Source organism: Nematostella vectensis, chromosome 3 (assembly GCF_932526225.1).
Source record: "Nematostella vectensis chromosome 3, jaNemVect1.1, whole genome shotgun sequence".
NCBI lineage: Eukaryota > Metazoa > Cnidaria > Anthozoa > Actiniaria > Edwardsiidae > Nematostella > Nematostella vectensis.
The window spans coordinates 11,503,170-11,515,842 of record NC_064036.1 but is presented as its reverse complement, the minus strand read 5'-3'; the positions used below and the strand labels follow the sequence as shown (position 1 = coordinate 11,515,842).

General features: G+C 39.5%; 2 protein-coding genes and 1 long non-coding RNA gene across 3 annotated transcripts in view; 1 reads left to right on the top strand and 2 right to left on the bottom strand.

The window, feature by feature from the left end:
* Positions 1 to 4,776, bottom strand: part of LOC5519988 (MAM and LDL-receptor class A domain-containing protein 2-like) — a 93,879-nt gene extending 89,103 nt beyond the window's left edge. The window contains exons 1-3 of the mRNA XM_048724504.1: positions 4,648 to 4,776; positions 3,407 to 3,540; positions 78 to 221 (exon numbers count right to left, since the gene is read on the bottom strand). Of these exons, the coding sequence (XP_048580461.1) occupies positions 78 to 221; positions 3,407 to 3,446 (184 nt within the window). The 5' untranslated portion in view covers positions 3,447 to 3,540; positions 4,648 to 4,776. The remainder of the gene's footprint in view (positions 1 to 77; positions 222 to 3,406; positions 3,541 to 4,647) is intronic.
* Positions 169 to 7,768, top strand: LOC116603554. Its single transcript, XR_004290671.2, has 3 exons — positions 169 to 301; positions 1,744 to 1,881; positions 7,133 to 7,768. It is a non-coding gene; the product is annotated as an uncharacterized LOC116603554 (long non-coding RNA).
* LOC5520069 (serine protease 23) lies at positions 6,968 to 12,578 on the bottom strand. Its single transcript, XM_001639799.3, has 4 exons — positions 10,902 to 12,578; positions 8,666 to 9,004; positions 7,917 to 8,323; positions 6,968 to 7,351 (listed from the first exon to the last, which is right to left on the bottom strand). Exons 1-4 carry the CDS (start codon positions 10,958 to 10,960, stop codon positions 7,074 to 7,076), a joined length of 1,083 nt encoding a protein of 360 aa, XP_001639849.3. The 5' UTR covers positions 10,961 to 12,578; the 3' UTR covers positions 6,968 to 7,073.
* Positions 12,579 to 12,673: the final 95 nt, after the last annotated feature.

Below are 12,673 nucleotides of genomic sequence, written 5' to 3'. Positions count from 1 at the left end.
GGGAGGTACATAAATTTTGTTGCGTGACAGAGAGTCATAAAGTTCCTTTCTGTCACGCAACAAAATCATCCACTTACTGCTTCCAGACGTGACTGTCGTAGTGTGGTCGGTGAGGGGACTGTTCGCTATGTCCCATGTCCAGTCGAATGTGTCTGTGCTATCTTGTGTGTAACACATGCCTTTTTCAAAGTCACAGTCTGGGCTGGTTTGGGCTATGGCTCCTGCAACAGCAAGGCTTGATTAGAAGAAGCAGGGATAGTAAACTAAATCGACGCGAAAGGATAAACGTCGACAAAAAGAGGTAAGTGCATTTATTTCGTTAATGTCATATTATTTGTAGACATACACGATGTTATTGTGTACAAAACATACAAATGTTTCAAATACAAAGGAGTTATCTGGAGAATTAAAATGGCGATGAGGCGGTATCTTTATTTTCTTAGCAACCTCGTGACAGTCGTTACGCCGCACATGTCACGTACCAAAACTTGTAAGACCTGATTCGACACTTGGGAAGTACGCGTACTTTTGATACCTCTTGTTTAGGGACAGACCGTAGAAGGTTTAGGTGGTGGCTGCGGCAATCCGAAAAAAAAAAAAATAACGCGCAAGCCTTTCACTAAAAAAAAAATCCTGCAAGGCAAATGACCAGAAAAAAAAAACGTGCAAGCCGGTTCAGGCCCGTACCCAGGACTTTTCTTGAGGGGGTGCGAAATCCGAAAAAGTGGACTTAATATTTCAGGAGGGGGGAGGGATTTCTATGATAAAAATCTGACCATGCCTTTGCAGTATCTTCACGGGACGTTTATTGTGGGATTTTGATACATACCAAAAGTGATCTAGCTGATGCTTAATAGTTTTGTCTACAAATAATAGCACGTCTATTGAAAACCGAAATTGGACCTTTGGCCGTTGTGGAGAGGGGGGGGGGGGAAGGAAGTTCGCACCCCCTGAACCCCCCCCCCCCCCCCCCCCCCTGGGTACCTGCCGGTTTAACCGAACCTAGTACACACTGTCATTTGACCCTATAATAAAGCCAGTATATATAAAGACAGTGTGCCTCGCCAATCAATACACTTGAACATTTCTTGTTTCACTAATAATTCAAAGATGAGATATCTAAGAATACATTCTTTTTTATTCCTACATTTATTAGAACAATTACCGAGGTAACCAATGTTACAAAAGCCAATAGTGCTATTTGTATCTCTCACCTCCCCAACAAATGCATGCACAAATACGATGTATGCTTCGCGGTTCCTGAAAATTCTCATGTCTTCAATCATTTTTTAAAAGTAATTATAAACATTTATTTAGTTTTGATTAATTGTGAGGTCATTTTATCTTGTGTCCATTTTCGCCTTTTTAGAAATTACCGCTTAAAAATCCTTGAAAAAAATTCCTGCAGAGCGACGGCATACAAAAAAAAAACTGCCGAAAAAATCCTGCAAGAAAAAAAGCCGCAACCACCCCCTAAATATCTAATGATCCGTGCCTTATATAAGAATGTCTAATTTTGTTGGGACTTTCTAATTTTGGTTTAAGCTTAGTTGTAAAGTCTAGTAGGTATACTAATATAATACCCAATAAGTTATAAGAAGAAAATTACACAAATGATCTATTTTAAAATAATACCACTAAACTTTTTCGCCCCTAGTGGCTATAGCCTGTATCTGATTTCCAAATTTGATGAAATCTCAGGCTGGATGTTTTTGATAACTGCTCATGTTTTTTTTCGCGCAGTGTAATTTAGCAAGAAAAGGGCAGAAACACTTCCCTATGAACAGCGGTCTCACAGGGATCTTTGGTGTAGTGCATAGATGTGTAGCGGTAGGAATGAGGAGAGAAAGAAAAAAAAAGAATCAAAGTAAGGATAGATTGGTGAGTATGTTAGCATTAATGGCCTTGGATGAGGTCCAGATGCGTATAAGACGTGAATGCTATATCGAGTTATACCTCGATTCCAGTGTGTCGAACGTCTCTCTATTTAGTGGCCGGCGAGCTAGCGGAGTAGAGCTTCTCAGCACTGAGGTCCGCTGGCCACTTAATAGAGAGACGCTCGAGGCTGTGGAACTAGGGTAATATTCAGTTTACCATCAGGAAAATGTACCCTAGCACCCAGACGCGTAACCAGGGCTGGGTACAGGGGGGGAGGGGGGCCCTATCTCCATCCCCTACCCCCCCCCCCCCCCCCTCTCTCTCTCAGCAAATCCCGCACGATCGTATCCAAATTCAAGTGAGTTTACCATTACCATTGCCAACAGGAAATTGATGTTAACAAGATGACCGTTTTGAGCAAATATCAATATCAAAAATCTAAAATATCCGGCATTTCACCTAATAAGGTTATTATCGAAAATGAAAGATGGACTAAACAACAAAGCAGACGGGAATTATGAAATTGGCCGAACTGTTGTAGTGATACTGGATACAAAAGATCTAAGATTACTGTTACTTTAATACTACAAGTAAAATTATAAAATCAGGGCAGAAATTCGCAAATCCTGTTTTGCCGGCTTTAATCTAGTGCAGTAGAGTCCGGATAACTCAAGTTCCCGATTACTTGAGCATCCAGTCAGCTGCATGTGTGTTTTGTTTCCTTAATTACTTCTCTAATTATTTTTACGCTCGAAAACTCGATTCGATTTCCCGCGCTGAGGAAAGGTATGCGAGAGCGAGTTTTTACTTTTTGGATCGGGTCACATTTCAATTACGCACGTGTTGCGCAGTCCATTTGGTTCCGGAATGGAAGCGTTGTGTTAGCGCGGGAAATCACCAGAAAACGGATACAAGCACGCGCTGAATAGCTAAGGATAACGCTTAAAGGGTTAGTTCATGCAGAGCTCCTTGGCTTATGGAAACATCGCTAAACAACGAGTTCTGTTGAGAATTGTTGCTTTAATTAATACACTTCTCTCAGCACTGGCCTTTTGACCTATTAATCTTTGACGTCTAATACAATAACCATTGGGAACTATAATAGTTAAACCAATGGCGTTCAAAAAAATAATCAATGAAGTAATTTTACTTTACAAAAAAAAAAATTTAACAGTATCAAGCAGTTAAGTAATCCAAAGTTCCATTCGAGCCCCAAATTCAGTGACATTATTTCCCATCAATTGTTTAATACTTTACTCTAGGCAAACATTAGTGCTAGAATTATTTGTAGTATATAATGTTTTTGCAAAGATTTACAGGAGATAAGAACCTTACACAAAAGAAACAATTTCCCTGTATGCGTGAGTATACCATTAAGAGAGATGAATCCACAAAACTAAACGAACATAAAATTTGCCTGAGAGAACAAAGTCATTCAAAGTGGATTAAACTAAGTAAACACAGCTAGGATAGCATAATTTAAGTTTAAAAAAGTATTTAAAATAAAAGTTTTAAATGTCACACTTACCAGCCAGAACCCCGAGAAAGACAAGTACAACCTCTCTCATGGCTAGGTCTGACGCCCCTAAGCGCGTGAATTTGGCGTTATGTCTGCAGAATTCCAACTACCATGCATTCAGATTACTGACAAGGAGTACGTTTCTGTGGAGAAAATAACCTAGCATTACTGAAACTGTAGATGTTGTGGGTTTGGAATTGATAGTGAGGGAAAGAAAAAAACAAATAAAAGCCCCACCGATCCCAAATTCATATAAGAGTAATTAAAGATTACGTGCAGAGAAAAAGATTTTGTTAAACATAGTTCTTTAGATATTTATTTTTTACAAGAATCTTGTCAAGCTGCAATCTGATAGCTTTTTTGGAAATACAACTCCAAGGACATTCGCGTTCGTTTACACCTTAACTTTCTTGTCGACTGATTTTATCTTGGCGTTTGCTCCATATAAAAAATTTTCCATACTGCAGTTAACGGAATTTACAGAGCAATTCAAGATAAAATCACTTAGGAGGCTAAAGTAAACTAAAGTAATATTTACACCTAGTTCGACGGTAAGTTGCATAAGATTTCGTACTCATCTCCAGCAAAATTTAACTAGATAGAGGCAAAAAGAAAACAATAAAAGATTTTCGTTGTCTGGTGCTTTAGTTGCAAGGAAAAGTTTTGTTATGACAAGCGTTTCAACTGCATATTTCGTGTTTTTTGGTGACTGGCACGGGAAGCGGAGTGTTTGGTCGCACTGTGTTGTGTAACAGACCCCAAGGGTTAATGTCCACGCGGTTTCGCTAGAACCCTACATTGGTAAGCCAAATGACCTTTTTTTTACCCTAGCTTAGGCAAAACCTGACACCCTTTGCAGCTTACAAAACATACAAGAAGTAAACACTCTGCGAATGCATTTAGCACTGATATTAGGAAAAATCCGAACAAACCATTATGCAAGTTTATGCCATATTTAAACACCGCGATGTTAATAAATGCAAATAAAAGCTCAATACAAATCCCGTAAGAAGGTTATAATGGAGATATGAAGCACAAGTTTCAGAGGAGACATGCTGAGTGATGGTTTTTATAGAAAACAGTTATCCACACACTGAAGATACTTTCGCGCGTTCTGTCTAGTTGCGGCACGGCGCGGCGTCATACGCACAAAGTTCATTCATATGTAACACTATAATGGTATACGCTAGCAAAAATCAACAACTCAAATCTTTAGTGATTTCTACGCTATTATTAAACACGCTACTTACCGTGATGAATGTCCGCTAGCTAAGCTTGCTTGCGCTACATTCACTCAGCCGAGTTACTGTGTCTATGCTTGCTTTAGAGGAAGGCAAAACAGTGAAACACTAGCCGCGCTATAGTGGCTGGTACGGGTTGACTCGGCCCGGTACGAGGTGCGTGATCGTTGCTCGTGTCAATCAAGTAATTGACCTCAGCCAATCAGATGCTTTATATGAGACCGCTTGTCGTGACCGCATTGGAATCTCTCACACTGGTGTGTGTTGCATACAAGTGAGTAATCCTTCACACTTTTAACCGTCTGCTCACCAGGGCCGCAGAGTTATTTTATTTATTCTGTAAAATTAATCTAGGCTGGCTGTGTCATTATAAGCTTACCTTCGTCGGAATTCAGAAATAGGTTTTTTATCTGTTTTTTCTGCAATTGTAGAATGCGTCTCCCGTGGCCTGTTCTGCTACCCTGGGTACCAGAGCCTCCAGACTCTCGTCCAGTGATGAAGCTCCAGCCAAAATGCTGCTTCGCTCGTCTCAGCATTTTGGCCGAGCGTCACTGGACGAGAGAAAGTTTGGAGGCTCTGGTACCCAGGGTACTGTACTGCCTATAATTAGCATAATTCAACACAGCATACAGTATAAAGAAAAGATGGTGACGAAAAGAAAGAAATGTTATTGAAAAGGAATAGTTATAAAAAAGACATTTTAAACGGAAACCTGGCTCGTTCAAGAAAGACTGGAATAGGGGAGTGGTTTATATGGCCCGGCTATGGGGATGATTTTTTTTTGTCCTTTCTTAGTCCAGGCTGTCACGCTACTGAACACTACATAAACTTATTTCAATAAAGGTTGTCAGTGCATATGGAAAATGGCGATTGGCAAATGGCAGCTCTACGGCCGAAAGTAACCAAGCGTGTCGTAAAGAATATGGATAATGAAATCAATTATCCAGCATTAAAGGTTACCAATGTTTAGCTTTGACATTGCTGGACTTTATTTAATACCTTTAATTTTACGAATAATTAGTACCCATAAGCAATTTACCACTAGCCATTCGCCATTTACATGACAACCTTTTGTGAAATAGGTGTATACCGTGGACGAATGGATTGTATTGTTTTCCAGCCTGGACTTAGATACATGTAATTACATGACAATTGGCCAGGTTGAAAATCCTAGCTCGAGTGTGCTTAGTCTCCTTCGCAGCCGTTTTGGAGTCGTCACGCTAGAACAAGGACGGGATGGAAAATTCTTACTGGGCGGAGCCAGCTTATAACTCGTTCATGCATTCAAAATCAATAAAAAAAATGATTAAAACAAACATTTGTGGAATTATCCTAAACTATCCTGGACTTTCAGTTCCACTAGCCGGGCTGAATAAGTCCGGTCTTGAATTCTTTATTTAGTAGACCATTTTGGTAGTGTTTGCATTTGTATAGCTTTAGTTTTTACCAGTCCTTTCGTAGTCTAGTCTCGACACGGCCGTCTGTAATAACGAGGTGTCTAACAGTCGAGAGTCAAAGTCCTGCCCTTTGGCGGGAACACTAGGTGATACCCTGGTTCCAGATCCTCGGACGTCTCTCTATTTAGTGGCCAGCAAGCTTGCGTCTCAAGCTAAGCTCTCTGGCCACTAAATAAAGAGTCGTTCAAGGCTCTAGAACCAGGGTAATAGGTGATGACCAGGCACGAAGAACGCAACTTCGCGAGTGAAGAGAATGTGCTTTCGACTCGCAGAAGACCAAAGGGACCGTATGTTTGATATCTGAAGGGTCAGGTAACGAAAATCCTCCCAAACAAATCGATCAAGTCACAACTCTAGAAGAAAAAAATAGTTAAACAAGCAGCCCTTGGCTAAAAAACACAGCGACATTTCTGAGGAAAAAAATTACCACCATGTTACCTCCCCGACAGATCTTAAATGGTCGGTCTCGAGTCTTAAAGAGGCAGGCAGCTAGAGCTAAGCCTCATTCACCAAGTACTCGGCCGCCAAATATTGAAGAATCGCCAGGACATTCTTCTGCTTGTTACAACAGCGTTTAGAGGGAACGCCTTCACTCGCAGTATATAATAGTATTGGATCTAGCATAAAACTGTAAAAAATACTGAGAAATATTGCCGGTTTATTACTTTGTGGCCTTTTTTTGTGCACGCTTTTTATTTTTCCAGAATTTTAACCGTAGCATACGTATGTTGATATTTATTTTCCTAAACTTTTTTTTCGATATGAATACTTCATAAGGAACACAAGTGTGTGCGCAAGTTAATCCGAGAAAGAAACCAGCAACACAAACAACAGGGCTGAGTGGGCTAAGTAAATCGATCAAACAACTCGAGTTTAATGCACAAATAATTTATTATGTATTGCTTGTTAGGTATGCATAAATAATCTATTTCTCAAAATAACTTCCAGTATAACCCGTATTGTGTCAAATCTCTAACGTCAACTAAACTTGCTGAGCCATTGCTTTATTTGCTTCACTTTTTTTCTGTCCAATTTAGTGGCAACGTTATACACACGCCGCTGACCAGAAAGACTGACTTGCAAACGAGAGGCGGACAGCATACCGACAAGTACTTTGCCGTGTTTAGCACCTTTCGCCAGCACTCCCGCCCCAGAATTTCCCTTGGTCGCGTCACACGTGGTCACCATGACGTCTCGAGAGCTGTAGGGAAGCGGTTTGCAGCGTGACATGCGCATCGTTAGGTTGTTGTCAAAAGCTGACCAAAAAAGTATATTAGAATTTTTAGAGAGGCAAACTCTCGCGCGCAAATAATAAAAAAAAGACTTATTTAGTGCTTACTAAACTGCAAAAAAGGTTTTTTTTGTCAGTAAGTGCTTATTTTCGTCGTTTTCTTGCGTGACGGGCGCAGTCATTTCTAAGTTTATTTTGGCTTGAATTTGCCACTCAAAATATCGCGTGAGTTCTTAGTGAAAGTCGCCTAGTATTAGCTGGGAACAAGGCAATAAGATAGTGCCACGGTAGCACAGCGAGACGGACTTTGCGGAGGATTGGTATTTTTGAGAGGTGTAAAATCTTGCCTTTCTAGTGGGAACGGGACTTATGATTTTAAACTGCGTGTAGCCTTCTGTATCTCTATTGACGAAACACAAAATAAAAACTAGTTTTCATAGTAGTGAGCACTACTTTTAAAGGAGGACAGCCGTCACTACTATACTAGTTCCCTATATAGAAAACAGGCAATACCAACTATATGCACCATGAAAACGGGGGATGCAAAGCTAACCTACAAACTACTTTCCCTATATATCATACCAGCTCACCTGTAAATGACAGCTGAGTGCTGGTACTGAGTGGTACCGCGCTCATAGCAACAGCAGGGAGGCCTGGAGACGAGTTCAGCACAATAAGCGCGTAGTCGGATGCGATGTCGTTCTTTCGCCATTTGTGCGACATGGCGAACCTTGAAACGCTATACCAATTCATCATCCCGTTGCGCTGCAAAAATCCTACTTTTAAATTGTGCGGTTTTTCGTTGGCGACGCAATGAGCGGCGGTCAGTACGTGCTTGGGTCCTACCAAGACTCCGGTACATCCCCACGGACAAAATCTACCACAGGACACCCTCGCTGTTGATGAGTAGGGGACCATTTGCGCGCGGAATGGGCCGATTGTGGTTCTATCATCGGTGCCAATGATACTATTTGCTGAGAGTTTCATCAAGTGCTTCCTGAGGGAAAAAAAACAAAAGTGTTAGATGTTAGTCACATAATAAGTTTCTTCTGCGGGATGTTATTTAATTAAAATAGATTTTTTATGTATTGAGTTGATTAAAGAAAAAGTAGATCCAACAAAGCCTCCTCTAACAGCAAAGCTTTAATCATAAATTTTGAAGACAAATAAAGAATAACACCATACAGCATGTACTAGCTATGGTCATATGGATGTAGATGTCTGAGCAGAATCCGGATGACGGCTAAGAATCAATCGAGTTTTTCGTGAAAAAAACACCGGGAAAACTTTATCTCATTGGAATGGACGCGTCCAATCAAGTCCACAGGCATCCCCTTACCTTTGAGCTCGCCGTAACTTCCGTCTAATGGATCTACTCTCCCTCTGTGCTCCCTTGAGTTCAGTGTTTCCTGCCCTCATCTCTCCTGACCAGGGGGGAGAAAACTGTCGGACTAGAGTCAGGGTGCGAGTGCCGTTCGCATATACTGTCTCGTAATTCAGGTCGTCATCCAAGAAAGGCAAGCTGTTCAGAATTTTCTCAATCTGCTCGGCGCAGCTTGTGTTTTCATTCAAACTGATTGTCGTCAGTTCTTCTATGACTTCGTGATCGTGGCTGCTTGGTATGCTCGCATTCTCCTCCGCCCATCTCCAGCCTAAATTGGTGAATTGAGGCTCGGTGCTGCAAAGAATCATGACCAGTCTTATGGTTTGCTTCGAGCAGTCTAGAAAGAGGCTACCTAGCGTTCTGCCCTCTGTTGCACAGAAAAATAATAATAATAATAATAATAATAATAATAATAATAATAATAATAATAATAATAATAATAATAATAATAATAATACAACAATAATAATGATAATAATAATAATAATAATAATAATAATAATAATAATAATAATAATAATAATAATAATAATAATAATAATAATAATAATAATAATAATAATAATAATAATAATAATAATAATAATAATAATAATAATGTTTCAGAAAAAGTTAGGGTTAGGATGACAACCCTTAACCGGCCCTAGCAAGTACTACTAGGATCTCTTTCTTTAAAAAATGCGAAAGAACTAATAAAATTTAACTCCAGCATGCGGCATTCAAGAAAAGTTTATGCGACATTCAATTTATTTCGGCGCTTGTTGTTGAATGAAGGTATCAGGGAGAGCTTTGGCTTATGATAATCCTACCACTTCAGGAAGCCCAGACGTTTTAGTCGACAGAAATTACAGTCATAGACAAATAAGCATAATGAGTTCGATGGAACAGAATTTGGTCAACCTATGAAAACGTGGGATTTTTTTTAAAATAACAAATGTAAGGACGAGAAAGCTATACAATTATTTTCATGTGTATGTTTTTAATTAGTAAACCTTTTTATAGAAATAAATGAGTATAGATAGGAAGTTTGAAGAGTCGAAAAAAAATATAGTTAATTTAACGGGGTAATCGGACGTCATCAGTAATGTGAAACTTTTTCTTTTGTCGCATTCAATAATAACCTAGAAAGAATAACACAAAACCCCTGTCCGTTAACCTCCAAAAATAGCTCTTTCAATTATCGAATGCGGTTTGATATTTAAAAACCTATTTTTGGAATTATCTAAAATTTTCTCGTGATTATCAAACCTAAAACAACGACAGGTGTTTTGCGTCAACATTCTTATTTCTACCTTGGTTTAATTGTGAGACAGCTCTATGCACAAAAAGGCGGAAGGATAATAACTTGGCTTGTTATTCATTGTACATCTAGCCACTCATTCACGTCACTACCCGCGTGGGATATGATAAGATGACGCACTAACGATCCCGATGCAAAACAAGTTATGCCTGGTGCACACAAGTGACATAATGACATAACAACATGGGCGCGCGCACTCTTTTAAGGCCGATATAACGACACATGGACATAATGACATAAAAGAAAAAAAAAACATGTTTTTCTCTTATGTCGTTATAACAAGCTTCTGTAAAAATGTCGAGCCATTCACACTTGAACATATGAACATAAGGGTGAACGCGCCTATGTCATTATGCCGTTATGTCACTAGTGTGCACCAGGCATCATACGAAAGACCAACTTCATTTGTCTTCATTTCCATCCCAAAAGATCAAAGTTCTTGTTGTCTATTAGCCGTAAGTCGGGCGTTGTAAAATACACGTCTATCTTAAAATGTCAATGAAAAATAATGACAAAAGTGACATAACAAAATTTGATACAAATATAATATCTTCCAGGACAGAATAGCCCATAGAGCAACTACAAAATGTCTCTTGGCTTTTAATAGCATTTCTTTATATAGCATTTCCAGTGATTATTAGAAACTGATATTGGACAAAATTAAAATATCAATCAATAAAGAAACTTAAACTTGTATTTGGTTGCTCATAATATTATTCAAATGATCTTTTTTTTCGAAACTCGACAACAGGTGTTTTCTTTTCAAATGTGCTCCACTCAAAACAGTTTTTCTAAGCTAAGGGGAAAAGATTAACGGAAAAATAATAGTTAATACTTAATACAAACAAGGATAATGTTTCATCGTTATAAAGTTATCTTTCATATCCTCACCTGTGTTCACTAGAGACAAGAATATGGAGACACGACCACGTTACTAGAACCATAAGCATGGTAATTCCCTGAAGGCTCACGCCAAGGCCGCTAGTACGCCTCAGGCTAAGGTCGTCTGTGGTCGAGATCCCCAAGCGTGTCCCTCTCTTATGGGATTTGGGCGGGCATTGTTCGGAGCAAGACGGATTCTTCCTATGGCGGCATATTTTTCATTCACATTCATTTAACTAATGAGTTTTCAATATCGCGGACAATGGCTTGACTTTATGGGCGCGCGTTTCGCGCAATATTGCGGATACCAGATATCCCTAATGTGCTGGCTTGTTCATTATTTTCCCATAGTGCGCATGAGTGGAGATGTTGATATCGATCGCGCATGCGCACTGTAGGTTCCTCTCAGAAGTGCATGGGCGGCTAGTATGTAAAATCGGGAGTAACTCTTTCTTCCCTGTAATCCTGTGATGCATTAATGGACTCTACGGTATCGGAAATGTGTGGGAAGCGGGTTACAGGAATAGCTCTATCACTTTTATGTGCTCTTTTTCAACAGGTATTCACTGAAAGTAAGTTAATATCCTTCGCTATTGGAATTGAGAACAAATACGATTTGGTAATGACGGTTGAAGGTCTCTTATTTTGAAAGCTTCTTTCATCGATGTGCTCATTTTTAGAGTTATTACAATTTTATCTTGATAGATAAAATGACTATTTTCGTCAACAAAGACATCTCAATATAACAGGGAGTATAACTTTTTTGATTGTCTCAATTTATTGCAGTAAAACTATTGTTGGGCCTTTGAATCCTTGTTATTCTGATCTTTTCATGCAGTTGTGTTTTACATAGAATTTAATATCTAGGTAGAGTAGTATAATTATTTGTACGAGTTTGCCGTGCGTCAGGAAACAAGCCCCATAGAGAGGCTAATCTTTGGGTAATTAGAGCACCAATAAAAGCTTTCATCCAACTTTTAATTATAGAATTTTCCTGTTTTTCCTTTAAAAGACAATATTCGTTATCAGCATCAAATATGGAAATATGGTGGGCAGATTAAAAGAGTAAGAAGCAAGAAAATATCTACATACCGCAATAGTGAGAGAAAAAAAGTGTTGGGTGGTAATATTCTAGACTTGAAATCTGGTCGGGCTTTCAATTGGTGGTTTATCATATCATATCATAACGAATACATAAAACTGCATCTATTGATCGAGTAAGTTGTCTTTTCCTCAGTTTGTAAAGAGATGTATACTGAAAGAAACCCGCACACCAAGCAAGATTTCCTGCTTACAGGCGGTTAAGTTCTTATCGCCGAGAAAGCTTATAGAATTTACCCATTATTTCGCACGTTCAAGATGGTGACAGCACTATCGGAAATTCTAGGCCCTGGGATAAAATTAGACTCCAGCTTCGAAGGCTATTTCCTGATTAAAGGGGGTGATTGGATGATTTTTTTTCCCTTTTTTGAATCTTTTTTTTCCTGAGTGCGCCGTCGTACGTACCTTATCCCAGTCTAGACGCCAAAATGTTATCAGGTGTCACCCATCACAAGGCAAGAGGTGTCGAATGCGGGACCCGACTGCAACCTATGCAATATCACCCGATGTCGGATTCGTGTTTTGTCGTCTCACTGTCATGTCCGTCCGTCATATTACGAACGGAATTGTTGCCCCTGGATCGCTCGTGGTTGGGGGGGAGGGGGGGGGGGGGCGCGTATAACAAATAATAAATATCGTACGGTTATTAAAACAAATAAAGCTTAGCCTGCTGCCGACCG

Excerpts from the sequence above, each read along its gene's own strand:
- LOC5520069 (XM_001639799.3), bottom strand. The coding sequence starts at position 10,960 with ATGCTTATGGTTCTAGTAACGTGGTCGTGTCTCCATATTCTTGTCTCT. Across the intron at positions 9,005-10,901 it reads CTTGTCTCTAGTGAACACAG|CACCGAGCCTCAATTCACCA; the intron begins GTGAGGATATGA and ends GATTCTTTGCAG. Across the intron at positions 8,324-8,665 it reads AAGTTACGGCGAGCTCAAAG|GAAGCACTTGATGAAACTCT; the intron begins GTAAGGGGATGC and ends TTTTTCCCTCAG.